Consider the following 26,304-nt stretch of genomic DNA (forward strand, 5'->3'; position numbering starts at 1 on the left):
GCGCAGCCTCCGGGGGAGGGGAGGGTGTTACGGAGCGAGCGGGGCCGCGGCTTTCACAGCGGCCGCTGCTACGCCGGAGCCGGCGGGGGGGGCCTGAGGTCCTTCCCAGCGCCGCCGCACGGGACATCGCTGTGGCTGGGAGCGGCGGTGGGAACTGCCGAGGGCGCCGGGTCTTCCCTCCTCCCCGCCCCGCGGTCCTCGGTTCACCCGCACGCCCCACCTCCTCAGCTCCCCTCCCTCTTACTCTCCGCGCCTCCTCCCCGGCCTCCCCCCACCCCCACCCCCTGTCTCCGCAGGCCGAGTGGTGCGGCCCGCCTCCAGCTGACCGGCCTGGAATCCCGGCTCGGAGCCCCGGACTCGCGCCCGCCCGCTCCCTTCCCCTCCCCCCGCCCTGAGCCCCCCGACGCCGCCGCCGCCGCCTCCTTCGAGCGGGGCCCAGGCCCAGCCGCTGCCACCGCTGCCGCCGCCGAGCTCCGCCGCCGCCGCCGCCGCCGCCGCCGAGCACCATGGGAGACGCTGGGAGCGAGCGCAGCAAAGCGCCCAGTCTGCCGCCTCGCTGTCCCTGCGGCTTCTGGGGGTGAGTGCCCTGCCGGGTGGGGGCGGGGGCCGGGGCGCGGGCGCCGGAGCTGCCAGGGCAGGCCTCGGGGCCCGGGGAGGCCGGAACCCTCGGGCTGGGCCCAGGCCGGGCCTGCAGGGAGGGGCTCCAGGTTCGGGAGAGCTGGGGGGTGCGGTGGGCCGAGAAGGCCCTGCCTGGGGTGCGCTGCCACCCTCGGGGACTCGCCTGCTGGAGGCTCGGGCCGAAAGGGGCCTCCCGGGCCACGGGTGAGGGGGGCAGGGCCGCGGGAAGGGTGAGGGGGCGGCATTGGCACCTTCGGCTGGAGCTGGGGGTGCCCCCTTTCCTCGGCTTTTGGAGGCCGGTCCTTCCTTCCCTCCTTGGTCTTGAGTTGGTGCCCCCAGGAACCGGGAGGGTATTTCCTCTGACTTTTTCACCTCCCCTCCTCCCTGTCCCCCAGAGACTTGCATCATCACTTCCTAAATTATATCCTAGTCCCATTTGCTTTTAGGAAGCTGTTCACACGTCACCCATTTTAAAAAGTTGAGCCCAGAACCCAGGCTTGGGTAAAGTTACAAGACTCTTGAGGTCTCTCACCTTCATTCAAAACACGTTTCAGAAGATCTGTAAGATTTCCTTGTCAAAAACAAAAAACAAAAAACAACAAACCTCAAGTCAGCTTGACTTAGGAACGTGAGAGCCTGTATGCTTAATTGGCTCAAATTCTCTTCCATTTCTTTTTTTAATGATAGAAATGTTCACCTTGGCCAGCTTATATTATTATTTGGCCATCCTGTGTTAGAGTGAAAATGTATGAGGTGGGAAGTCAACTTTACCACCTGTAATTACAGTTTAAGTTCTTGTTACACTTGGAGTTTTAAGGATTGCCACCCGTTTTACCCGACAGGTGCTTCCATTATAACTCATGACTCTAGGTCTATTGGAAAGAAACTGGAGACCTTGAAAGCCAACTTTTGTGATTTAGCTTTTTTATTTTCCAAAGATTCAGTATATTCGAAGGTGCGTAGAGGCAGTAAGGAAATGATTATTTCTTGTGAGAGCATTTTGGAAAGATGTATTGAAGATATATCTTTACTGTCTTTCAGATCCTAGGGATGATTGAAGTAGAAATTAAGGCTATGATTTTTGGGAGTGCAGAGATAAATTAGAAAGTGGATCTTAATGTAGATTACTGTGGAGTTTGTAATCAAAGGTTATGACCAAAAAAAAAAAAAAATCGATTCTCATTTCCTCATCTTTCTGCCTTTTGTTTCACAGAAATTTCCTGCTGAAAGGATATTAGCGAAAAATAAGTTATGGTATTACCAAAAGTTCTGAAGATGTGAAAATATCTTAGGTTTTGTAGTCTCCCCGTCTTTTTGACTTGAAAATAATAATGGTGTTGTCTGCTAAGTACTTTCATAGGCTGTCTAATTCCCACAAAAACCTAAGTGGGAAGCATTCTCTATATATAGCTGGGGAAACTGAGGCTTTATTTACAGATGGGAAGCTTCCTTTTGCATTCAGGGATTTCAGGGTGGAGCTGGTGAGCTCTTTAGAGTGCTTAGTACCATCACGTTTATGACATCAGTCTGCTGCCCTGGAAAAATCTGGTGTCACAAGCCTCAGATTGTAACTCATAAGAAGACATGTGGCTCAAAGAAAGTAGCTGCCAGTGGCAGCTAATGCCCAGGATGTATCAGGTCTATTTCCTGGCAACACGTTTATGTCCTTGGGACCATTATTATAAGTGGAACCCTTAATAAAAGATCTATGTCAGGACTTAGAAACTGAGCAAGGTTCTGAGTAATGCAAGGCGAGTTTGGTGGTAGAGAGGAATAGTTAGTTACACTCATACCAGACTTGTCCGAGAAGCAACCAGAGCTGCTTTTTTGGTACTTTCATTATGATACTTTTTATGAACTACAGTTTGCCTAATAGGAATTTGTTATTTGTTGTTAAGTCACTAAGTTGTGTCCAACTTTTTTGCAACCCCATGGACTGTATGTAGCCTGCCAGGCTCCTCTGTCCATGGGATTTCCCAGGCAAGAATGCTGGAGTGGGTTGCTGTTTCCTTTTCCAGGGGATCTTCCTGACCCAGGAATCAAACCCTAGTTTCCTGCTTTGCAGATGGATTCTTTATTACTGAACCACCAAGGAAGAACTAACAGGAGTTGGAAAAAAACTAATATATTTATGATGAAAGGTGTTCTTTTTAATGTATAATGTTTTAACCTTTCCTAAACGCATTTGTAGTTTGCACTTTATACGAAAGTATAAGGAAATTGCTGCCTAGATTCCATTATATCATGACTGACTTGGGACATGTTTCCCTTATTTATGGGCTGCATTCATATTAAGTTACATTCATTAAGTAAACTTAGAATGTATTTAGCAAATATTTGAGCGGCTCTGGTACAATAGACAAGAGGAGCACTGGCACTGTTCTCTGGGAGCAAGGGGCATAGAATAGTGAAACACTAGTTACAGTGAGTGTATTCGGCTTGGTGTAGGGTGCATTAGACACATTGGAAAAGACCCTGATGCTGGGAAAGATTGAAGGCAGGAGGGGAAGGGGACTACAGAGGATGAGATGGTTGGATGGCATCACCGACTCAATGGACATGAGTTTAAGCAAGCTTCGGGAGTTGGTGATGGACAGGGAAGCCTGGCGTGCTACAGTCCATGGGGTTGCAGAGTCAGACAAGACTGAGCAACTGAACTGAGGGTGTATTGGAAGGGGCACCTACTACAGTTGAAGAAGAGATAGAGGAAGCTAGCCTGGAGGGTGTTGCCCAGCCTAGACCTGTAGGAAGATTAAGAGAGAATGGAAATAGAAGAGTGATTTCTTTTAGGTAGAGGGGATAGCATGGGTGAAGGACTGAATGTTAGGGCACTACAAATTTGAGGAGCTGAAAGTTCATTGTAGAGGATTGGTAGATTGTGAAGACAGGTCAGCCGGAAACGTGGCTGAAGTGATGAGAGCAGTTAGTGACACAGGGCTCCATAGGTGATGCTTTAGACTTTGGATTTTTGTCCTGAGTGCACTGGGGAGCTGTCGAAGAACTTTGAGTGGGTTGTGAGGTGACTTCTTTAATGTGAAAGATGATTGGATGATCTTGAGAGTTGCCTGGGTATGTGGGTATGATTGTGTGTGTGAGAGAGAGAATGCGGTGTCTGTGTGTTTGTGGCGTGTTGCCAAGTCCAGAGGTACAGAAGACTGGGGAGAAGGTGTGTCTGTGAGCCAGGGAGAGTGGAGACACGCCACTGAGGAGGCCTCTTGGCTTTTCCCTTCATGAACATGAAGGTGAGGGTGTTGTAAAAACTTTAGTCAGCATTGCACTCTTTGGAAGCCACAGGTCTATAAAGTCAGCTAGCCAGGGCCCACACCCAGCCCTTTGCAGAGGAGCCTCTTAGCAGAATGTTCTGGCATTAACTGACTAAGGCAGTTCCTTTAGGACTGCTCTTCTCTCCAGTGACTTAGGGTGTAGGATTTGCTGCCCAGCATTATCCACTCAGGACACCAGTCAGGTGGGGTTGGTTGAAATAGAGCTTTCAGGTGGGTCTTGTGGTAATGCAGTTAGGAAGGAGAATGCCAGGAGGAGCAGCAGTGCAAATATGTTAGTGCTTGGAACACATTCTGTTTCTAGTTTTGTATTGTGAAATTGTGTGGAGGTAATTAAGTTACTGTGTTACAGAGAGACTGGTGGGAAGCTTTGCTACCTTGCAAACTGTTGAAGGTTTACCTCTTTATAAAATTTGGAAGATGTTTGTGTAGCTCATAAATGTTTTCAGAGTTAATGACCATAAACAATTTTTTCCCTGAAAATTTTTAGTGAAATACAAGCATGAGCATTTTCTTGGCTTATTTTAGGCATTCAGTAATCATGCAGAAATCAGGCTAGTTTATGATTGTCAAATCTGAAATGAAATAGTCAATTGGTGCATTTTCTTCAGTTGAAATACAGATATATGTAAAAGCACTTTTAAATTATATAGATATAAGTGGTATTTGTTGAAACAGTGTACTGAGGGATATAGAGTCTTCACAAATATTTTCAAAAGTTGTTCAAAGAGTAGACCTAGAATATTATATAAAAAAAAAAGGAAGAAAAGAAGATACTGAGTGTATTATAGGTTAATAGAAAGGATAATTAATTAGGATGGGGAAAGGTGGACTTTTTTCCCCTAATTCTACTTATTAAGTATAAATATCTAATTAAAACTATTGATATTCTGCCTTTACAATTGGAGACAGTCTGAATCACAGTGTTATTTAATGGCAGCTTTGAGAAGTATGGTTTTTTTTTTTTTGTAAGGAAATTTAAAGTATGGTAGATATAAATGATCAGTCAGATATTTAGGGAATAATGGAGTGTTTTAGATACGGGATTTATTTGGTAAGAGTCTCATTGTTTTGATAAAAAGACATTCATGATTTATTTTCTAATGAATCATGTCATAAATTACATGGGTACATTTTCTTTAGGGAAATAGATTTTATTAGCGTTTCATGTTTGTGATCTATTCTGTTGAGAGGCATTTTACTTACCAACTAAATCTGCTAAATAATGATGAATTTTAAATAAAGATGGGGTTAGAGCAGAGATCAAGAGTAATCTTAAAAAATAAATTCTGTTGCTGAATTGGTTACTAGTAGAAAGTTGATTCAGCCAAGACACTGACTAGTTAGATTAAACAGAGGTTACTTATTTTTATTATTTCTTTTATGGTCTCTGAGACCAGGCTTTGGGAGTTGGTATAGAACTCTGCTTCTGTCACTCTGTGAGTTATCTGCCAAGTATGCTTGCTCCTGGCAGTGTGTGGCCCTCTCGCTCACATTCATTTTTGATTTTTCAGTTTGTCTTCCACTTGGAACATGTTGCCACGCTTCACCCAGCTTAACCTGGGCTTTTAAATTCCATGTGAACACAGCATGATTCAGTAGTTAATCAGTAGAATGTTCATTCCAGTGATGTCACTAATTATCCATTTGATTAGAAAACCCCTCTTTAAACATTCTCTTAAACACAAAGCAGCTCATTTGTGCAGTTTTATTTATTTTAAATTTTTTTAGGGCTTCTCTGGTGGCTCAGTGGTAGAGAAGCTGCCTGCCATTGCAGGAGATGCAGGTTGGATCCGTGGGTCGGGAAGATCCCCTCGAGAAGGAAATGGCAACCCACTCCAGTATTCTTGCCTGGGAAGTCTCATAGACCTGGTGGGCTATGGTCCATGGGATTACAAAAGAGTTAGACATGACTTAGCGACTAAGAAACAACAACAGACTTCTTAAAACAAGATTTTATGTTTATAGAGCAGTTCTAGGTTCAGAGCAAAACTGAGAGTAAGGTACAGAGATTTCCCATATACCCCTTGCTCCATCCATGCACAGCCTCCCTTGTTATCAGCGTCTCCACCACAGTGGTGTGCTTATAACAGTGATGAATCTACTTCGACAAGTCTTTGTCACCAAAGTCCATGGTATATGCTACAGTTCACTCTTGGTGGTGTACGGTTTATGGGTTTGGATGACTGTATAGTGACATGTGTCTATTATAGTGTATAGAGTAGTTTTCACTACTGTAAGGATCCTCTGTGCTCTACCTGTTCATTGCTCCCTCCTGCCATCCCCTGTCAACCACTCATCTTTTTACTTTCTCTGTAGTTTTGCCTTTTATAGATGTCATATAGTTGGAATCATGCAGTAGGTAGCCTTCTCAGGTTGGTTTCTTTCACTTAAAATATGTATTTAGGTTCTTCATGTCTTTTTGTGGCTTGATAGCTCTTTTTTTTTTTTTTTACAGCACTTAAAAGGTTCGATTGTCTGGAGGTATCAGTTTATCCATTCACCTACTGAAGGACATCTTGGTTACTTTTAAGTGTTGACAATTACAGATATAGCTGCTATCAGTATCCGCGTGCAGGTTTTTGTGGACATCAGTTTTCAGCTCCTTTGGGTAAATGTCAGGGAGTCACGCAGTTTTACTCTGCATCTTTTGAATTTTGTGTGCATCTGAAGATGGAAAATGATTTAAATGAAGTATCGTGTGTGTGTGTGCGCGCTCACATGTGCTCATTTATGTCTGACTGTTTGTGATGCTGTGGACTGTGGTCCACCAGGCGGCTCTCTTCATAGGATTTTCCTGAATAATCCTGAATACTGGAGTAGGTTGCCATTTTCTCCTCTAGGAGATCTTCCCAACCCAGGGATTGAACCTTTGTCTCTTGCGTTTCCAACATTGGCAAGCAAATTCTTTACCACTGCACCACTTCGGAAGCCCGTTTACTGTCAGTATGTTTATCTATCTGTTTGCCCCATTTTCCTGAATACATTTAAGGTATCCAGAAAATACAAAATTTGCCCTTTGATGTGATAGATGGATCACAGGGAGATAATTTTTTTTTTTTTTTTTTAATGAAACCATGGTCTTTGTTTACATTGTTTTGAGTCAATGGCTTTTTAGAGTTAGATCCAGTTAACAATATAGGACATAATGCTTTTTTTGGTATAATCCTTTTCTCCTCCCCATTCACTACTCTCACTTCGCCCGTTCCCCCCCCCCCCCCCCAAAAAAAAAAGGCAGACCCAATTTTTTGTCTGGTGAAAAGTTTTGACTAAAAATCTCTTTCATAGTCCTTAATTGGGTATTAAAGTTAACATTAGCTTTCATAAATTAACCAGAAACTAGAAAAATCAGAGGGCTAAGAATTCTTTGAATATATAGAGTTCTTTAAAAAAAAAAAAACCCTGTGTATTAAATATTTATGGAGGGCAGAGTATGAAGAGGGTGAGAGCTAATATTATTTGAATTTATTAGGTCATGAGGAGGTTGTGTCTGTGCAAACTGATGCAAAGTTTTGAGCTACCACAATAATTAATGATCAAGATTGAAGTTAAACATTCTTTTTCTTTTTGAAAAAAGGTTAAGTTCAGTATCTAAACAAACCCACATGTAGGAAGTTGGCCAGTCACAACTCAAAACTTTTATTAATATAATTTTAATGAGACACTTAAATTGTTCAGATTCAGCCTTGTTGTGGGACATTGTGCCAGAGTGGTTTGCAAAAGAAAGCCTTCATTCCACCTGGGTGGATGACTGATATCATTCTGTTCTGCTAGGGGGTTTGATAAACAGGCTGATCCTGCTTTGGGCTGGGTCCCTAGGTAACAAAATTATGTTGTTGAATGAGATAATAAGGAAGAAATTTTCTGTGTGTTTAATGCAGAAGGGAAGTTAAAGAGCTTCATTTGAAGTTTTTAATAATCAGAATCTAAGACTGTATTTTAGAATTGTGTGTCCAGGATGGTAGCCACTAGCTACATATAGCTATTAAAATTCATACTAATTAAAATTAAATAAAAATTCAATTTTCAGTTATACTAGCTGTATTTTAAGTAATATTTTTCAATAACTGGTGGTTACCCCATTGGGGAACACAAATACGGAACACTTTATCCTCCTGAAAAGTTCTGTTGGATAATGTTCTTCTAGAATGTTGGCGTGAGAGGCAGCCAGGATTTTCAAGCCTGTTGTCTTTTGTTCTAGTTTTATTAAGATAAAACTAGAACTTTATTAAGATAAACTTGACTTTCAAGTGTATTTACTTGTGAGTTCTTTAGATCCGTGTTTTCTCTCATATTCTAAGAATGTGAGGCTTGTTTAATTTAGCTCTTTTTCTTTTTCCAGCTCTAACATATTTTATTTCTAAAGGGAGAAGCACTGCTATTGTTAATTCAGATTAACAAAGGAAGTGCTCCTTTGATCATTTTTGGGAATTAAAATTTCAGTATAAGTTAGTCTATAATTTGAACTTTTTTTTCATGTTAGCTTTTGGGTCAGTCATCTTTGCCCCTTTCTTACCTTTATTAAACTGGCAACCTCAGAGGCCTATGCAGGGAGATGTTGGACTAATAGAGAATCTTTTTTTTTTCTCTTTAATGAGAATTTTTGAAGGTATGCACTTTGGACTGTGACTTTTGTAGATTCACAAGTGTGAATCTCATATGATAGCTTTTGATATGTGATCAGAGATAAATGCATTCGATTTTCTGATAAATTCAAGTCTCTATATTCAGAGGAAGGTGGAATGTGTATTGGATTATCCAGCAGCATTGGGCAAACCCACGCAGTGGACTGAGGAAATGGCACAAGATGAATGAAAATGTCATGTCATCCCTTGAGGCCCGGGGCAGAGCTGGACATCTGAAATTATGGCTGCAGCTGTTCACCAGAGGAAGGGAGAATGCAGTAGGAAGAAGATGTAGTACTAGCTAACTGCATCTGTTCATTCTACTGTACCAAGTGTCCTGTATCAGAAGACAGGTGCAGTTTTTTTACTAGGGCAGAAGAATGTTCTGGGAAAGATCATGGACCGCAACTGTGACCAGTCCGGTGTGGGGAGAAGGGAAGCAGGAGCAGACCACGCCGCAGAACCTCGGCAGTGGACAGGCTCTGTGTAGCCTCACTGCTGCCTCATTGAAGTCCTGGTAAAGAGTGAGGTTGGTGGTGGTGTACTTGGGACTTTTTGGGGAATACCTGTTCTAATTTCTTGCTGCTTAAGTGGAGTGATGTGAAGTAACAGTTATTCATGTCTTATCTGTCTCCTGGACTCACACACACCGGTAAGTTGAAGTGCATTTATATAAATAATCACACTCTTTTAGCCACACTTTTGGAAGAAGTATTTTAACCATTCAAAAGTATCGCATATACTCTTCCTGCAGTCAAGTTCTTGGGCCAGACGTGGTTTTCTTACATGTTTGTGCTGGTAACATTCCTGAACACAGTGTGGGAAGGTTCCTCTAGATTAATGGATACCTAACGGGAAGAATGGGGCAGGACTTTGGAGACTATGAATTGGGTGGGGGCTTTGCATATCAGTTAAATGGCACCCCACTCCAGTACTCTCGCCTGGAAAATCCCATGGACAGAGGAGCCTGGTAGGCTACAGTCCATAGGGTTGCAAAGAGTCAGACAAGACTGAGCGACTTCACTTTCACTTTCCATACTTTGACAGTCTCTGCCTATTTCAGGTCATTGTTTTTCAATTTCAACCCTTTTTGGAATATCTTATATAGATAGATGTGCTGGCAAAGTTCTCCTGAATTTTTTTCAGCATAATGAATGAGGCAAAATAGATGGAATAATATAATCATTCTTAACTGTGCAGGTGTGTATTAACCTGCAAGAAATAATAAACTGGAGGTGGGAAAAAGTGTGGTGTATTTCAGTGTATGTTTTTAGATTTAAGATTTTTTTGGTGTCTGTCCTAGCAATGGATGGACTGTATTCCTTTTCTTCAGATGTCATTGAAATCCAGAAAACCAGGTTTTTCAAGTCATTATGTTTGCATATAAAACTTTGCATGTTATACATTTTTATCTATTTTGCCTTTCCCTTTTAGTATAACACAAAACTGCTACTCACCTCTAAAAATAAAGGTGTTTTTTTGCATGTTGATCCACACAGATCCTTGCTTAGAGGACCTTTTGGTTTATTCCTTTGTTGATTGGGGGGACATAGTCATGTACTCTCTGAGGCCTATATTCCCTGGATCTGTATAGATCACTGTTAATTAGCTTTACCTGTTGTCCGTGTCGCTCCTTCTCCCACCCCGCAGTACTGTAGCACTTTCAAGATGTGTTTAAACTGTGCATTTTATTTGTAAAGCTAATCTTTGTTTTTGCCAAATGTGGGACAGGATCTAATGGAACAGTTGCTGTAACTTAAAGTGATAAAGATACAGTCTTATAAAAGTGTGGAGTGTTACATGGTGTACTCTAAGAGTCTCTTTGGGGGTTTGCAATCTGAATAATATCAGTATGTATTAATTTAGAAAATGATAGCCACAGAAAATTTTTTCTGTGGAAGTGTGTCCTTAAAGGCTGTATTTTTTTTCCTCTTTGGTTTTAAACTGTCTGGTGACTAGATATTTAGGATTCCATAGTTGAATGGTCCCCAGGTTTCCCCGAATAGTTTTCATTGTGGATAAATTACTTATATTGTATGTGTATTTGGTTGGAGTTAGGGACAGGAAGAATGGATTGTTCTGGTTTTGTGTTTAACTTTGGGATGCAGAAAACTCACTGGACAGATCTGTATCAGACACTGATTTGGAGGTGGGTTGGAAGAGTAAGGACACACAGAGTGGTCGGGGGGACTGGCTTGCAAGGGGATGAGGATGGGGAATATGTTAATCAGGAGTGAAGATGCTTTGTGGTCACCGACTTCTAGTCAAAATATGAGGTGACCACATTTGTAAGGTGTTGAGAAACTAATGTGAACAGGTGGTGTGGGTGAGATTAAAGAAAACATTCTGTTTTTTCTTCAAGTGTAGGGTGTGAGTCCCTAGGGGTCTTACAGGAAAGTGCTAAAGATCATAGGATGAGAGCTGTAGTGCAAATTCCAAACTAAAGTTAGTGGAAGTGGCAGCCGCTTTCAGCAGGATTGGTGTTCCATCTGTTAGAACTCTATCTTCTGCGAAGCCTCACAGTACCTTCTCAAAGGCGAGTACTTCGTGGTGTCTCTGCCTCAGGCCTTCGAGAGTCTGCTTTCTCTTATTATTGGTGTTGCCACAACCAAGTTCATGCCTTGGAGGTATTTTTCTTTTTCCTTTTCAACCTCAAGCCTGATGAGGAGAGTTCGATGTTTTGCTCATCTCCTGCTTTATTTGCTGTTCTTGGGGGAAGAAAATCACAGCCCTTCTATTTGAAAAGATTTTTCAAGAATATACATGGGGGAAATTACATTAAATTTTAAAGAATTGTAGTGTTGGTTGGGGGATAACACATTTTTTATTTGCTAAGAGGCCAAGGAAGGGCTCCTCTCTCATCCAGCCTGTTTGTTGTTTTGTCACTAAGTCGTGTCTGACTTTTGCTATCCCATGGACTGTAGCCCGCCAGGCTCCTCAGTCCATGGAATTTCCTAGGCAAGAGTACTGGAGTGCATTGCCATTTCCTTCTCCAGGGGATGTTCCTGTGCCAGGGGTCAAACCAGTGTCTCCTGCATTGGCAGGCGATGTTTTACCACTTAGCCACTGGGGAAGCCTTCATCCAACCTAGGCCCTTCCAAAATGCCTCCAAAGATGAAGGGCATGCTGATCTCTTATCTTCAGAAAACATCTGAGGTCAGTGGCTGGGTATGGCTTTGAAATCAAAGACCTGGTTTGAAAATTTGAGTTTATAACTTTCTGCTTGATTTTGGGTGGTTTACCTCTTTGCCTCTTTTTGTTTAAAAAAGAATATCCCAGAGTTGCTTTGATGTTTAGTGAACTAATGCCTGTCAAGCCCTTTGGCACAGTGCCCGACCAGGGTAGTTACATTTATTAAGGGCTAACTTCTCAGCCTTGAATGAAGGAGCATTGGTGGCAGATTAATAGATGCAGAACTGTCTTGCTTCAGCTGGCAGTTTGCATTTATGGTAATCTCCAGACCAGTTCCACATCGTTAGTTGATGAGGTTTCTGACTGGGCTTAAGCTGGTTTGGCCGTTTTCCAGAGCCTTGTTCAGCAAGCATTGTTAAGTACTCTATTGTGTGTCTTGAGCTCTGCTAGGCATGTTATACCCTGTTCTGGCTTCCGCTCTAAGAAAGCTCACAGTGTGGAAGGGGTGGCAGACGGTAAATGAGCAAAACACCCTGCAGAAGGTGCTGTGGAGATGGTCACAGAGCCGTGAGAACACTGACGGCATCTTTCCAGGCCTGGGAGCGGCATGGCCAGGAGGGCTTCCCTGAGGAGGTGGTGCTTCAGCTGGCAGCGGAGGATGAGCAGGGGTTAACCACAGGGAGAGGGGAGGAAGGGCTGTCCAGGCAGGGGGAGCAGCTTAGGCAAAGACAGGGAGGAGTGAGAAAGCATACTGAACTCAGAGCATTGCTGAGTCAGTTCAGGATGTTAGCTGCATCTATGGAGGAAGGCAAGATGAAGCTGAGGGGATGAGCAGGGGCCACGCGGGAACTTACTTGATTGTTGGGCTGTTCGATTTAGATTCTATCCTGAAAGCCATTGGTACCATGTTTAAGGATTTTAAGTATGGATGGCAGATGATATTTATGTTTCAAAAAATTTACCCTGACCACAGTGTGGAGGAGAATTGGAGGGTATAAGCATTGAAGCAGAATCTAGTTAGAACACTTAAACCTTTTTGGGCTGTGGATCTCTTTGGCAATCTGGTGGAGCCTGCAGACCCCTTTTTGGGATAAAGCATAAAGTAAAACATGATGATCACAAAGGAAACCAGTTAGATCTAAATGCACTTCTACCTGTGGACTAGAGAGTCTGTGAACCCTAGATAAAGTAACTCGGAGTGGATGCTCTAGTAGCGGAGCTGCAAATGAATGTGGGCCAAAAACGGGGTGTTTGGGCTGTGATAACAAAATGCCATAGACTGGGTGGCTTGTAAACAACAGTTTATTTCTTGCAGTCCTGGAAGCTGGGAGTTCAAGACCACAGCATGGGTGGATTTGGTGTCTGATGAGAGCCAGCTTCCTCATTATTGCTGTCTTCTCATTATAACCTTCCATGGTGGAAGGGATGAGGGACTTCTCTCCAGCTGCTTTTAAAAGGGTATTGATCCATGATCTAAGCAGAGCCCTCATGATCCAGTTGCTTCCCAAAGGCCTCACCTCCAGACACCATCACACTGGACATTAGGATTCAACATGTGAATGCTAGGGAGGCACAAACATTTCACTCCATAGCACTGGGGCAGTGAGGACTGAAGAGCAGGGCTTGAGTGTAAGAGCAGAGGCAGATTGGTTGGGGGGCATGGAAAGGAAAAGAGAGGCAGCAAGACTTCTGACATGGGCAGTTGGGTAAAAGATGGTCAGTCACATACAGTGGGTATAGAAGTTCTGCCTGCACACTCGTTAGCTTTTGAAAGGTCGTTTGTGAGTCCATTTGTTTGTAAGTCCAGTGTGAAATGGTAGAAGCAGCCTCTAAGGTAGCTCTCAGTTGTGTGTGAAGTCTGGTTTGGTAGAAGAAAGTTTATACTTTGGAATTTCTTAAGTTGAAGTGATTCCATCTGAAAGATGATGAACAGGTTGTGGGAAAGGCATGATTAACTTTAGAAATGTTGAGTATGCGTTTTGATGAATTAGCATGTCAGTATATTTTTATCACATTTTAAAAATTGAGGTATAGTTGATATATCACATTAGTTTCAGGTGTACAACATTATATTTGCTCTTTGTAGATACTGCAGAATGATCCCACAGTAGCTCTAGTTAATACCCATCACCATACATAGTTACAAAATTATTTTTCTTGTGATGAGAACTTTTAAGCTCTACCTTTTGGCAAATAAATACACAAATTTCAAATAAATACATAATACAATATTACTAACTGTAGTCACCCATGACATTCATTTTATAACTGGAAGTTTGTACCTTTTGACCCCCTCGCTCATTTCGCCACCTCTCACCTCCTGCTACCACCAACTGCCAATCTGTTCTGTACATGTTACCTTTTTTACCCCTAAAGATTCCACATATAAGTAAGAGCATACAGTATTTATTTGTATTTTTCTATCTGACTTATTTTCATTTAGTATGATGCCCTCAGGGTCCATCCATGTTGTTGTAAGTGGCAAGATTTCATTCTTTGTATGCGTGTGCATGTATTTATTCGTCAGTGGATGAGTGAACAAAGAAAATGTGTGTGTGTGTATGACAACTTAGGTTGTTTCTGTGGCTTGGCTATTGTAAGTAATACTGCAGTGAACATGGAGTGCATATCTTTTTGAATTACTGTTTTCATTCTCTTTAGATAAATACCTAGAAGTGGGAATGCTAGATCATATGGTAGATCAATTTTTTAATTTCTTGAGGAAGCCCTGTACTGTTTTCCGTAACAGTTACACCAATTTACATTCTCACCAACAGTGTACAAGGGTTCCCTTTCCTCCGTGTCCTTGCCAGCATTTGATAGTTCTTGTCTTGGTGACAGTAGCGGTTCTGAGTGGTGTGACGCGCTACCACACTGTGGTTTTGATTTGCTTTTCCCTGATGATTAGTGATGTAGAGCGTCTTTTCATGTTCCTGTTGGCTATCTGTATGTCGTCTTTGGAAAAATGTTCACATCTTTTTAATTGGATTGTGTTTTTGGTATTGAGTCATGAGTCCTTTATATATTTTGGGTGTTAACTTCTTATCAGATATATGATTTACAAATATTTTCTCCCATTTGTAAAGTGCCTTTTCATTTTGTTACTGATTTCCTTTGCTATGTAGAAGAGGCTTTTTAGTTTGATAGTCCCACTTATTTATGTTTTCCTTTTTTTATACCTTTTTAAAGTGTAAATATTTTATTGAAGTATAACATTCATAGTGAAAAATGCATAAGTCTTAAGTGTCTAGTGAAATGAATTTTCACAAAGTGAATATTCACAGATATTCACAAAGTGAATGTAACCAGGGCTTGTATCAAGAAATAGCATTCCTGCCCCTAAGAAGCCTTTCTTCTGCCCTTCCAGTCACTGCCCCTCCTCAGGGATAATCACTATCCTGACTTCTAAAGCTATAGATTAATTTTTTTATTCTTAAATCTTTTTCTACTTTTTTTTTTCTTTTTACTGAGGCCGAACTTTGTTTATGGCACACATTTTAAGTGTACACTTTGATGAATTAAAAAAGTTATTTTTTAGAGCAGCTTAGATTCAAAGCAAAGTTGAGCAGGAGATACAGAGAGCTCCTCTATTTCCTTTGTCCCCACACATGCTTGGCCTCTCTCACTGTCAGCATCCCCGTTAGTGGTCTTCTGGTCACTGTCAGTGAAGGTACGTTGACACAATCATTGTCAAAGTCCACAGCTGCTGTTAGGGTTCTCTCCTGGTGGTTTTACATTCTGTGGGTTTTGGCAGGTGTATGATGATATGTATGCATCTTTATAGTAGCGTATAGGACGGTTTCACTGTCCAGAAAATCCTCCGTGTTATGCCTGTTCATTTCTCTATCCTCTAGCAATTGTTAGTCTTTTTATTGTCTCCATAGTTTGACTTTTTCCAAAATGTCATGTACTAGTTGGAATCATGCAGTTAATAGTCTTTTTAGATTGACTTCTTTCACTTAAGAATATGCTTGAAAGCTCATTTCTCTTTAGCAAAATGATATTCCATTGTTTGATGTATGAGTTTTATCCACTTATCCATTTATCCACTGAAGGACATCTTGATTGCTTCCAAGTCTTGGCATTTATAAATAAAGCTGCTAATCAACATTTGTGTGCAAGGTTTTATGTAGACATACGTTTTCTAATTGGTGAATGCCAAGGAGTGTGATTGCTGGAATGTTTGATAAGAATATGTTTAGTTTGAATGTTTAGTTTGGAAGGAACTGCCCAACTGTTTTTCCAAAGTGGTTGTACCATTTTGCTTTCCCATCAGGGGTGAATAGGAGGTTCTGTTGCTACATATCCTTCCTGGCATTTGATGTCATTGTTTTGGATTTTGGCCATTCTAAGAGGTGTATTTTGGTATCTTGTTCTAATTTGCAGTTCCCTTGTGACAAATGATGTTGAGCGTCTTTTCAGATGCTTACTTTTCATCTGTAATCTTCTTTGGTGAGGTGTCTGTGTGGGTCTCATGCCTGGGTTTTGTATAACCGCTGCCTGCCCAGACTGACATAGGCTCACATGCTGGCACCCCAGCAGGAGTCTCCTTGTGTCCTACCCTAGTTGATAACTCCAACTTTGATTAGTTTTGTCTGTGTTTGAATGTTATGTAAGTGGAATCATATGGAATTTACTTTTTTGTGTTTGGCTTCTTTCCCTCAGCATTGTAACTCTGAAATTCATCTACATTTGTGTAAGAGAGGCAGTGATTTTTCACTGCTTTGTGGTGCTCGATTGTATGCTCACGTAACTTACCTGTTGTACTTTTTAGAGTTTTTTGGTGGGTGTAGGGTACTCTGGATAATGCTGCTGTGAACATTCTTGCACATATCTTTTGGTGGATATAGGCACGCGTTTCTTTGGCTTTTTCACCCAGAAGTAGAGTTGTTGGGTTACAAGATGTTTGTTTAAATTAGTAGGTACTGCCAGTTTTCTGAAGTGATTGTGTCAGTTTACACTACTGTCACCTGATGAGAATTTTGGTTATTTCACATCTTCATCAATACTTTGTTTTGATACAGTCTTCATCAATACTTGATATTGTAAAGAGACATCAATACTGTCTCTTTCTACTTAGTTGTGTAGGGTTGCAGCAATGTGATTTTAACTTGCATTTTCCTCATGACTGATGAAATTGAGTATCTTTCTTTGTTGGCCATTTGGCTAAAACTTGTTATGAAGTGTCCATTCAGACCTTTTGTTCGTTTTTTTTTTTTTTTTTTTATTGTGTTGTCTAATTTTTCTTCTTCATTTATAGAGGTTCTTTATGTATTCTGGATACAAGCCCTTTTTCAGATAGCATGTAAAGATATCTATAGTTTTATAGTATCTTTTAATTGCTTTTTTTTTTAATTTGAAAAAGAATGTGTACATACAGTAAAAAATTTGAACAACAGAGATGAATATGCAGTGAAAGGGCTGTCTCCTTCCTACACCATATTCTTAGTCCCACTTTCTGGCAAGAATCATGGTTAAGTTTCTTGAGTATCCTTCCAGAAGTTTCCTGTGCATACACTACATTTACCCCCTTTTTTCCCCCTACCACTAATAAGAGTAGTGAAGTGCATGCTATTCTTTACCTTGCCTTTTTTACTTAATATATCTTAGCGTTCTCCCCAAAACAGCATATGCATTTCAAATTGCTTCTTTAAATGGCAACAGAGTATTCCAGTAGATGGATAGAGTCTGTTTTTAGCCAGGCTATCTAATCACTTCTTGGTTTGTATTATTATTATTTCTGTTACTACTACTCCTACTGCTGCTGCTACTAAGTCACTTCAATCATGTCTGACTCTGTGCGACCCCATAGATGTCAGCCCACCAGGCTCCTCCGTCCATGGGATTCTCCAGGCGAGAGTACTGGAGTGGGGTGCCATTGCCTTCTCCCACTACTCCTACTGCCACTCTACAAAAATGGTATCAGGTATATTGAATTTTAGGACTTATGGACCATCCCAATGTGGAAATGCCTTAGGTGTTCAAAATTTAGGGCTGCGCCATTTAGGGTGACATGAGTGCATAGATCATAGCTAAAGCCGGTAGAGCAATTAGGATCACACAGGAAGTGCTGTTAGACCAGTGGTTCTTCAAGTACAAATGGGGTTGTCAGAATTGTTCTGGGAGTCTTTTCTAAAAATCACATCACTGCTGCTTCTCCCAGCTCCAGTTTAGTGGATCTAAGGTGGGATTTGTGCAATTCATTCTTGCCTTTTTTTCTTATCCCTTGACTGTTACCCCATCCTAAAGGAAATCAGTCCTGAATATTCATTGGAAGGACTGATGCTGAAGCTGAAACTCCCAATACTTTGGTCACCTGATGCAAAGAACTGACTCATTTGAAAAGACCCTGATGCTGGGAAAGATTGAAGGCAGATGGAGAAGGGGACGACAGAGGATGAGACGGTTGGATGACATCACCGACTCAATGTAAACTCTGGGAGATGGTGATGGACAGGGAGGCCTGGGGTTTAGCAGACATGGGGTCGCAAAGAGTCAGACACGACTGAGCAACTGAATTGTTACCCTGTGTATCATTTTCCTTTTGAGATCCAATTGTATAGAATGAGACGACAGCTGAGGATGGAACCCTGAGATACACAAGTAGAATAGGTGGAGCTTGGGAAGGGGGATGGATGGACAGAGAAGTCAGGTCAGTATAGGTTCTCTGAAACCAAGAGACGGGATGGTGCAATGAGGAAGTGGCAGGAGAGTCATGCTGCAGAGAGTGTCCAGTAAGAGGATGATTGGGACTTCTCTGCTGCTTAAGAGTGCTAGAAGAATTTAAGTAATGCCTTTTTAGTCACATCGTTCATCTCAGCAGTATTCTTGCCCAGCGTGGTACTAAGGTACTTTTTGTGGAAAATTGCTGTAATTACGTTCCACGTGTACCCAAAATTAACAGCTTCTGTTAATGATCCAAGAAGCCTGTAATCCTGAATTAAGAAACTTTTCTTGCATCTGTTTATAATTTTGGTTTCTTTTAATTCTCTTCCAGTAATAATTTGTTTTTAGGTTATATTTAAAAAAAACAAAGCTTGAACTTCTAACGTCTTAGACTTTAAGAGGTACTTTGATTTGTCCTTGTAGTCTCTAGGTTCTGGTGGACAAGATGGCACTCATTTCATCTGTCTTGATATTTTACTTAATTTTATAGATTTTAATCCTCCTTACTCAACTTTGGTTTTTCTAGAAGGTCTATTTAGTCTTCACTTTCATCCCTTTAAATACTCAGATATGTTTTCTGAAGTTGTTCCAATTATATGTTGTATTTTTGAAGTACATCTGTGTTGTTGAAGACACTGGATCCCATATGTGGGGATGGTGTAGAAAGAAACTGTGTGGGAGGTGATAAAATTTGTTTCTTAAAAATAAAGTTCAGTATATATATTTAGGAAAAATTAGGTGAGATATGAAGTAATGTGTGGGGTGTACTTCTTGGTTTATACTGATTTATACTCTTTTATTCATGGTTACGGTTGTATGGGTTGGTATGACCCAGAAGAGAGTACGAATTAGTCCATACATAGTGTGATTTAGAATTAAGGTTGAGTTGCATTTTTCAGGTATTATGAAAATCTGATTTTGCTGCATGTTATTTGGTATTAAGGCTTCTGTTTATTTAGCTATAAGACTGCTGTATTATGATTTTGAGGAATTATAAGCATTTCAGCACTTGAATTCTGTGATCAAGGACAGTTGGGTCATTGAATTTTTAGGTGAGCTCTTATAAAATTGCATACTGCCCTGTTAATTATTTACTGGAAGAGAATTAAAAGTAAATATGTTGATGTTAAATATGTGTCAATGGTAAATACACAAAGATACACTTTAAATTTATTTAAAATTATGTGAGTGAGTGAAAGTTGCTCGGTCATGTCTGACTCTTTGTGACCCCATGGACTATATAGTCCATGCAATTCTCCAGGCCAGAATACTGGAGTGTGAAGCCTTTCCCTTCTTCAGGAGATCTTCCCAACCCAGGAATCGAACCGGGGTCTTCTGCATTGCAGTCAGATTCTTAACCAGCTGAGCTACCAGGGAAGCCCTTAAAATTATGTGGATATAGTGTAGTAATCTCATAAGTATATTGGCAACTTGTTGCTGCATTTTAGAATTACCAGGCTGAAGCCCTTTTGACTTCCTGCTGCTTTACATCGTGGAGACTGACAGGGAGGTCCAGTCATTGCCTGGATCTGCAGACAAGGTGGGCTTGCGCACTGTTTTAACCCAGAAAGATTAGAAAGGTGGTGCTTGATCTCTTGGCTTAGAATTTGATGCATGTATGAAGTGCTGCTGCTGCTATTTGTTTCAGCTAAAACCTCGAGATTAGCATTTTCTGGTTATGAAAGAGATTGAAAATTTTTGAATATGGCCTTAATATTACATTATTAAATGTAGAAAGTAAGTTTCAATTGCTTTATCATTTTTTTTTTGCTTAATTTTTTTATATTGAGGTAATTCACATACTGTAAAATTCATCCTACTTGGTCTTAGTGTATAATCCTTTTTATTTGTTGCTGGATTTGGTTTGCTAGAATTTTATTGAAGGTTTTTGTGACTATATGAGTTTTTGGTCTCTAGTTTTCTTTTGCTGTGATATCTTTGGTTCTGGTATCAGGATAATACTGGGCTCATAGATAGAGTTGGGATGTGGTCCCTCCTCTTCCATTTTTCTGGGAAGAGTGAAGAATTTGTGTTCATTCTTTAAATATTTGGTAAATTCATCAGTGAATGTGTTTGTGCTTGGGCTTTTCTTTGTGGAAAGTTTTAAAATTTGTCGTTGGTGTTGTTTTAGTCCTTGAGTCATGCGTAACTCTTTGTGGCCTGGTGGACTGTAGCCTGCCAGGCTCCTCTGTCCATGGGATTTCCCAGGCAAGAATACTGGAGTGGGTTGCCATTTCCTTTTCCAGGGGATCTTCCTGGCCCAGGGATCGAATCCATGTCTCCTGCATTGGCAGGTGAATTCTTTACCATTGAGCCCCTCAGGAAGCCCAATAATTTGGTTTTTCTCTGTTTTTTTTTGGTCAGTCCAGCTAAAAGTTTGTCAGTTTTGTTGATCTTTTCAAAGAACCAACTTTTGATTTCATTTATTTTCTCTATTGTTTTCTCTTTTTTAAATGGCATTATTTTCTGGTTATCTTTATTATTTTCTTCTGCTTTCTTTGGGCTTCCCTTGTGGCTTATCTGGTAAAGAATCTGCCTGCAATGTGGGAGACCTGGGTTCGATTCCTGGGTTGGGATGATCCCCTGGAGAAGGGAAAAGGTACCCATTTCAGTATTCTGGCCTGGAGAATTTCATGGACTTTGTAGTCCATGGGGTTGCAAAGAGTCGGATGTGACTTTCACTTTCTGCTTTCTTTAGATTTAGTTTGCTCTTTTTCTCATGTTTTAAAGTGGAATGTTAGTTTGATTTGAGATCTTTTTTAATACAGATATGGACAGGTATAAATTTCCCTCTTAGCACTGTCATAACTGCATTCTATAAATTTTGTATATTGTTTTCATCTCAGTATTTTCTAATTTCTTTTTATTTCAGTTTTTTTTGTTTTAGGTATTAGCTCAAATATGCATTAATACTGGAAGCAGTTAAGAATTGCTGCCATTTACAGGATAACTGTCACTCTATATGTATTATTTCCCTAATCCTCATAGGAATTGTGTCGTTGGTGAAATACTGGTGGTTTCTTGTTTTATAGACAAGGAAACTGAAGTTTAGTCAGTTAACCGAGGGTTTTTTTTTTTTTTTTTCCTGTTTTTAAATTTATTTTTAATTGGAGGATAATTGCTTTACAATGTTGTGTTGGTTTCTGCTGTTCAGCAGCATGAATCTGCCAAAAGTGTACCTACGTCGGCTCCCTCTTGAGCCTCCCCCGCCCCCCACCCCTCAGGCTGTCCCAGAGCACCATGCTGAGCCCCCTGTGTGACACAGCAGCCTCCCACTAGCTGTATGGTGACATGCATGTTTTATGCTCTCTCTGAGTGTGCCCCACCCTCTCCTTCCCAAGTCTGTTCTCTATTCCTGCCTTACAGATCGGTTTGTCAGTACCATTTTTCTAGATTCCATATATATGTGTTAATATACAATATTTTTTTTTTCTCTTCCTGACTTATTTAATTCTATATCACAAGCTCTAGGTTCATCCACCTCATTGGAACTGACTCAGATTTCGTTCCTTTTTATGGCTGAGTAATATTTTATTGTGTATATGTACCACAAGTTCTTAATGTATTCATCTGTCGATGGACATCTAGGTTGCTTTCTAGGTTGCTTTCATGTCCTGGCTATTGTAAATAGTACTACAGTGAACACTGTGGTACATGTCATTTTGAAATTATGGTTTTATTAGGGTATATGCCCAGTAGTGGGATTGCTGGGTTAGTTTTCCAAGATTTTGCATACCAAATCAGAGGCTTGACTCTCTTCAGAGCTTGTATTCTCATTATGCTACACTTCTACTCTAAACTGCTTGGAAATAGTGATGATTCCTGTAAAAAGAAGGTTAGATATATTTTCATAATATATAGGCAGTAGCAAGTAGCTGGACTGTATTTAGTACTTCTCATCTTCTATTCACACAGGAGTTCTCACCCTTTCTTTCATTTAAACATTTGAAATTCAGACTTCCCCTCCCACATGTTGCAAGGACTTTGGCTGGACTTGGCTTTTAAATATTTGTTTTGTGGTAGCTCTGCTGAATCAAAAAAGTAGCTTTAAATGATATTTTAAAACTATTTATCTGCTGCTTCTGGTATGAAAGATAACTTGTGTCCACAGTTTTAAGTCTTCTTTTAGGTGGGCCATTGCTGTGCTGGAGAGCAAATGTTTAAATATTTTCATCTTTTTTTTTTCTGTACAGTTGAATTGCTTCTGGGACAAAGAAGAGCCTTTGTTGACCCTTTGAAAAGTTGGCTCAAGGATTTAGTATGCATTTCGTACTTCTTCCCAGATTTCCGTTATTACATGGTTGTATAAAGGATACATTTTTGTATCTTTTGTAATTTATAATGGTGCTGAGCACATTATAACTAATCAGTAAATAACGAATGATGAAGGCCTTGGGATAAACTGTAATCAGCCCCTTTTTCTTTTTGTTTCTTTTGTCTACAGGGCATGTGGTGATTATAAACTTTGAGCCTAGAATTTTAGGCTTAAACTACTTTTAAATGAAACTTAGTTTTTTCCCTTCAATCACTATTTTAAAAAAAGAGAGAAATTATACTTTTAAGTATATCTCAGTTTTCTGCAGATGACCCTGTCTTCAAGTATGGTACTGTTTCTCATTAGAATGAGTAATCTTTTTTGTTTGTTTTTTTGCAGATTACATTCATTATGGTTTATTATTGGGTTGGCTAAAAAGTTCATTTGGGTTTTTCTGTAAGATGTTATGGAAAAACAAACCCAAACAAACTTTTTGGCCAACCCAGTATAAGATATTGTTATAATTCCCTGTACTGTCCAGTAAATCCTTAATGCTTATCTATTTCAAGTATAAAATACTTGTTAGTCCCATATCCCTAATTTGTTCTTCTCCCCGTCCCTCTCCCTGTTTGTTGTTTTCTGTGTCTTGTGAACCTCTTTTGTATATTGATTCATTTGTATTATTTTTTTAGATTCCACATGTAAGTGATATACAGCGTTTATTTGTCTTTTTCTGTCTGACTTATTTGACTTATTTCACTGAGCATTATATTCTCTAGGTTCATCCATGTTGCTGCAAATGTCAGGTTTTTTTTTATGGCCAAGTACGATTCCACCACACATCTGCATATATATATATATTTATGTATTTGTTTTTGGTTGCACTGGGTCTTCGCTGGTGCACGTGGGCTTTCTCTAGTTGTGGTGACCTGGGGCTCCTCGTTGTGGTGGTTCCTCTCGATGTAGATAGAGCACAGTCCGGGCACGTGGGCTTCAGTAGTTGCGGCATGTGGGCTTGGTGGACTTAGTATAAGCATGTGGGCCTAGCGGCCCATGGGCGCTAGCGCATCAGCTCAGGAGTGATGGCGCACAGGCTTTGTTGCTGTGCAGCCTGGAGTCCTCCCAGAGCGGGGATTGAACCCATGTCCCCTGCTTTGGCAGATGAGTTCTTACCCACTGTGCCACCAGAGAGGCCCCTATGTTGTATCTTCTTAAACTAGTCTTCTATTGATGGGCACTTGGGGTGCATCCATGTCTTGGCAACTGTAGATGGTACTGCTGTGAACATTGGGGTGCATGTGTCTTCTAAAATTAAACTTTTCTTTTCCCCCCAAAATATACCTGGGAGTGAGATTGCTGGATCATGTGGTAGCTGTGCTTTGTAGTTTTTAAGGCACCTCTGAACTGTTTTCCACCATGACTGCACCGATCTACATTCCCACCAGCAGTGTATGAGAGTTCCCTTTTCTCCACATCCTCTCCAGCATTTATTATTTGTAGACTTTTTGATGATAGCCTGAAATGAATAATCTTAAAGTTTTGCTGAATCTGTTGAGTAACTGTAGGGATTGAGGAGAAATTTTCAAAATCACAGTGAGGTCTTGATTAAATCCTTAGGTGCTGCTGCTGGTCTTCATGGGGAATCTGTCTGCAATGGTCAAGATAATTTATTTGGTGATAACTGCTTGAATTAGGGCTTTTAAATTGCTTAGTAGTGTTGTGAACCTTGGGTTTGCCAGAGGTAGCGCTGACTGAGAGAGTGCCACTGAGCCATTTTATGACAGTGTGTCTCCCCTGTTACTTTGTGTACTTGAACGTGGGTGATACAAAAGGACCTGTCGTACGGGGGTAGTAGTTCGTAGTTCTTGACTCATACAGATATCTGTGAGTCAGCACTAATTACTGGGGGTCACGTGTTTGTGCTGGAAAGTTCTCTTAAGTGACCCTATTCCTGTTGAAGTAATCTTTCCTTATTTGTCCAACAGTAAGTGACATTGTGAAATCATAATAACTTTTTAAAATACTTTAATGTATGTTACCTCATTTATCCTCACAAGCCTGTTGTGGGCAGGACAATAACCTGAATTTTACAGCTGAGAAACCAGATGGCTGCTTCAGGCATGATTATCTTCACAGGACTGGTGTTAAAATTTTGAGATATTGCTAACTGTGGCCTGGTCCTTTGCTTCCAAAGGACGAAACTCTTATATTGAAGGTTTCCTAAGACTTTGGGGGCCATAATTATGCTAACCAAACTCATGAAGCCAGTTGATTAGAAAAATCAGAGATAAGAGGAAGATTAATTACATTAATAAAACAGAACCAGTTGACTACAATCTTTTGAGGTTATACTACATCTGTGACTATAATGCTTTTATAAGTTTGCCTCAGTTCAGAGCATTACTTTTGTGAATTCAAGGTACTTGAATTTATAGTCATTCTCCTCCCCCTCTTCTGTCCCTGGGAAAATTTTTTTCCTACTGTAGATCAGTTTTGCCTGATTTGGAGATCATATAAACGGATTTGGGTGATATGTATTCTTTTTGTAAGGCTTCCCTGACTCAGTATAGTGGTTTTGATATTCATCAGTAGTCTGTTCCTTTTATTATTGTGTGCTTTTTAATATTTTCTATTGTGTGAGTATACCACTGTTTTGTTCCTCTGTTCTCCTGTTTATAGATACCCTAATTTGCTTTTTAAATTTTAACAACAATAACACAAAAGTCGCTTATCAGCATGCCTTCTTACCTAACATCAGGTAATGGACAACAATTGATTGTGATTTTCTTAGATAGCTTTATATTTCAGCCTTGTTTTCTAGTTTCTTTGATTTGATTTTAGATATGGTACGTGAGATACCTTAGCCCTTTGAGCACCCCAGTTGCAAACCATCTCATGTGTTATGTATTGATTTCTACTTGGGGATGATTTTTTAAATCTTAATGCCTTTAGCCCACTGTGTACTGACTATTAAGGTGATTTACTTTTTAAACAAAAGTGTGCCTGTTTTCATTTATGGTCCAGTTTTGTAAAATCTTGCCTGTCTCCCCGAAGCCAAAGGCAACACTGAGAGCTAATATGAGAGTTTTGTTTTGGGAATTTTGTGGCCCACTGTATTTCTGTTCAGAGACCATGTTTGCCTAATGACTTGACATTTGAGCCTGTTTTTTCAGTTACTTGACATTTCCCTCATTAAAAAACCTTTACTATATCCAACAATCTTTGGTAAATGAGACCCCTTTTCCTTTTCTTTTCTGAATCAGACATCTCATGGTTCTTTAACATTTTCAGAACTCTAATAATTTTTCTACCATCTATGTGGAACCTTGTAGTTTTTAGGGGGAAAAAAAAAGGGATTGGAACATATCTCAGAAGTCAATAGATGTATGAGTAATGCTGGGTATAGAAGATCATTTCTTAACTTTGCATATATTATACTACTTGAAAAATAGTGCTCCATGATTCTTCTCCATCTCTTGCTCTTCCACTTGCTCTGTATTATTAATGTATTTAGTATGGGTGATCCTTGGTCATTTTTACTAAGCTTTTTTTAATATCTAAATTTGCCAAACTTGTACTTACATTTTTCTTTGTTAATCAAGTTTTTATAGAACTCTTATTTATCAGTTCATGTTATATCTTGATTTATGTATTCTGTGATTTCCTCTGAGGGATGGAAACTGACTTGTAGTATTAGGGTTTAGTAAGTGGAATAACTTGAATCTGA

General features: G+C 40.4%; 1 protein-coding gene across 2 annotated transcripts in view; it reads left to right on the forward strand.

The window, feature by feature from the left end:
• Window positions 1-380: 380 nt before the first annotated feature.
• ZFAND3 (zinc finger AN1-type containing 3) overlaps window positions 381-26,304 on the forward strand; it is a 328,186-nt gene continuing 302,262 nt past the window's right edge. Inside the window, exon 1 of one of the 2 annotated variants that reach the window (XM_070777441.1) lies at window positions 381-577. In XM_070777441.1, the coding sequence (XP_070633542.1) occupies window positions 507-577 (71 nt within the window). In that variant the 5' untranslated portion in view covers window positions 381-506. The remainder of the gene's footprint in view (window positions 578-26,304) is intronic. The other variant, XM_019985979.2, reaches the window with a different exon arrangement.

This window comes from Bos indicus, chromosome 23 (genome assembly GCF_029378745.1).
Source record: "Bos indicus isolate NIAB-ARS_2022 breed Sahiwal x Tharparkar chromosome 23, NIAB-ARS_B.indTharparkar_mat_pri_1.0, whole genome shotgun sequence".
Classification (NCBI taxonomy): domain Eukaryota; kingdom Metazoa; phylum Chordata; class Mammalia; order Artiodactyla; family Bovidae; genus Bos; species Bos indicus.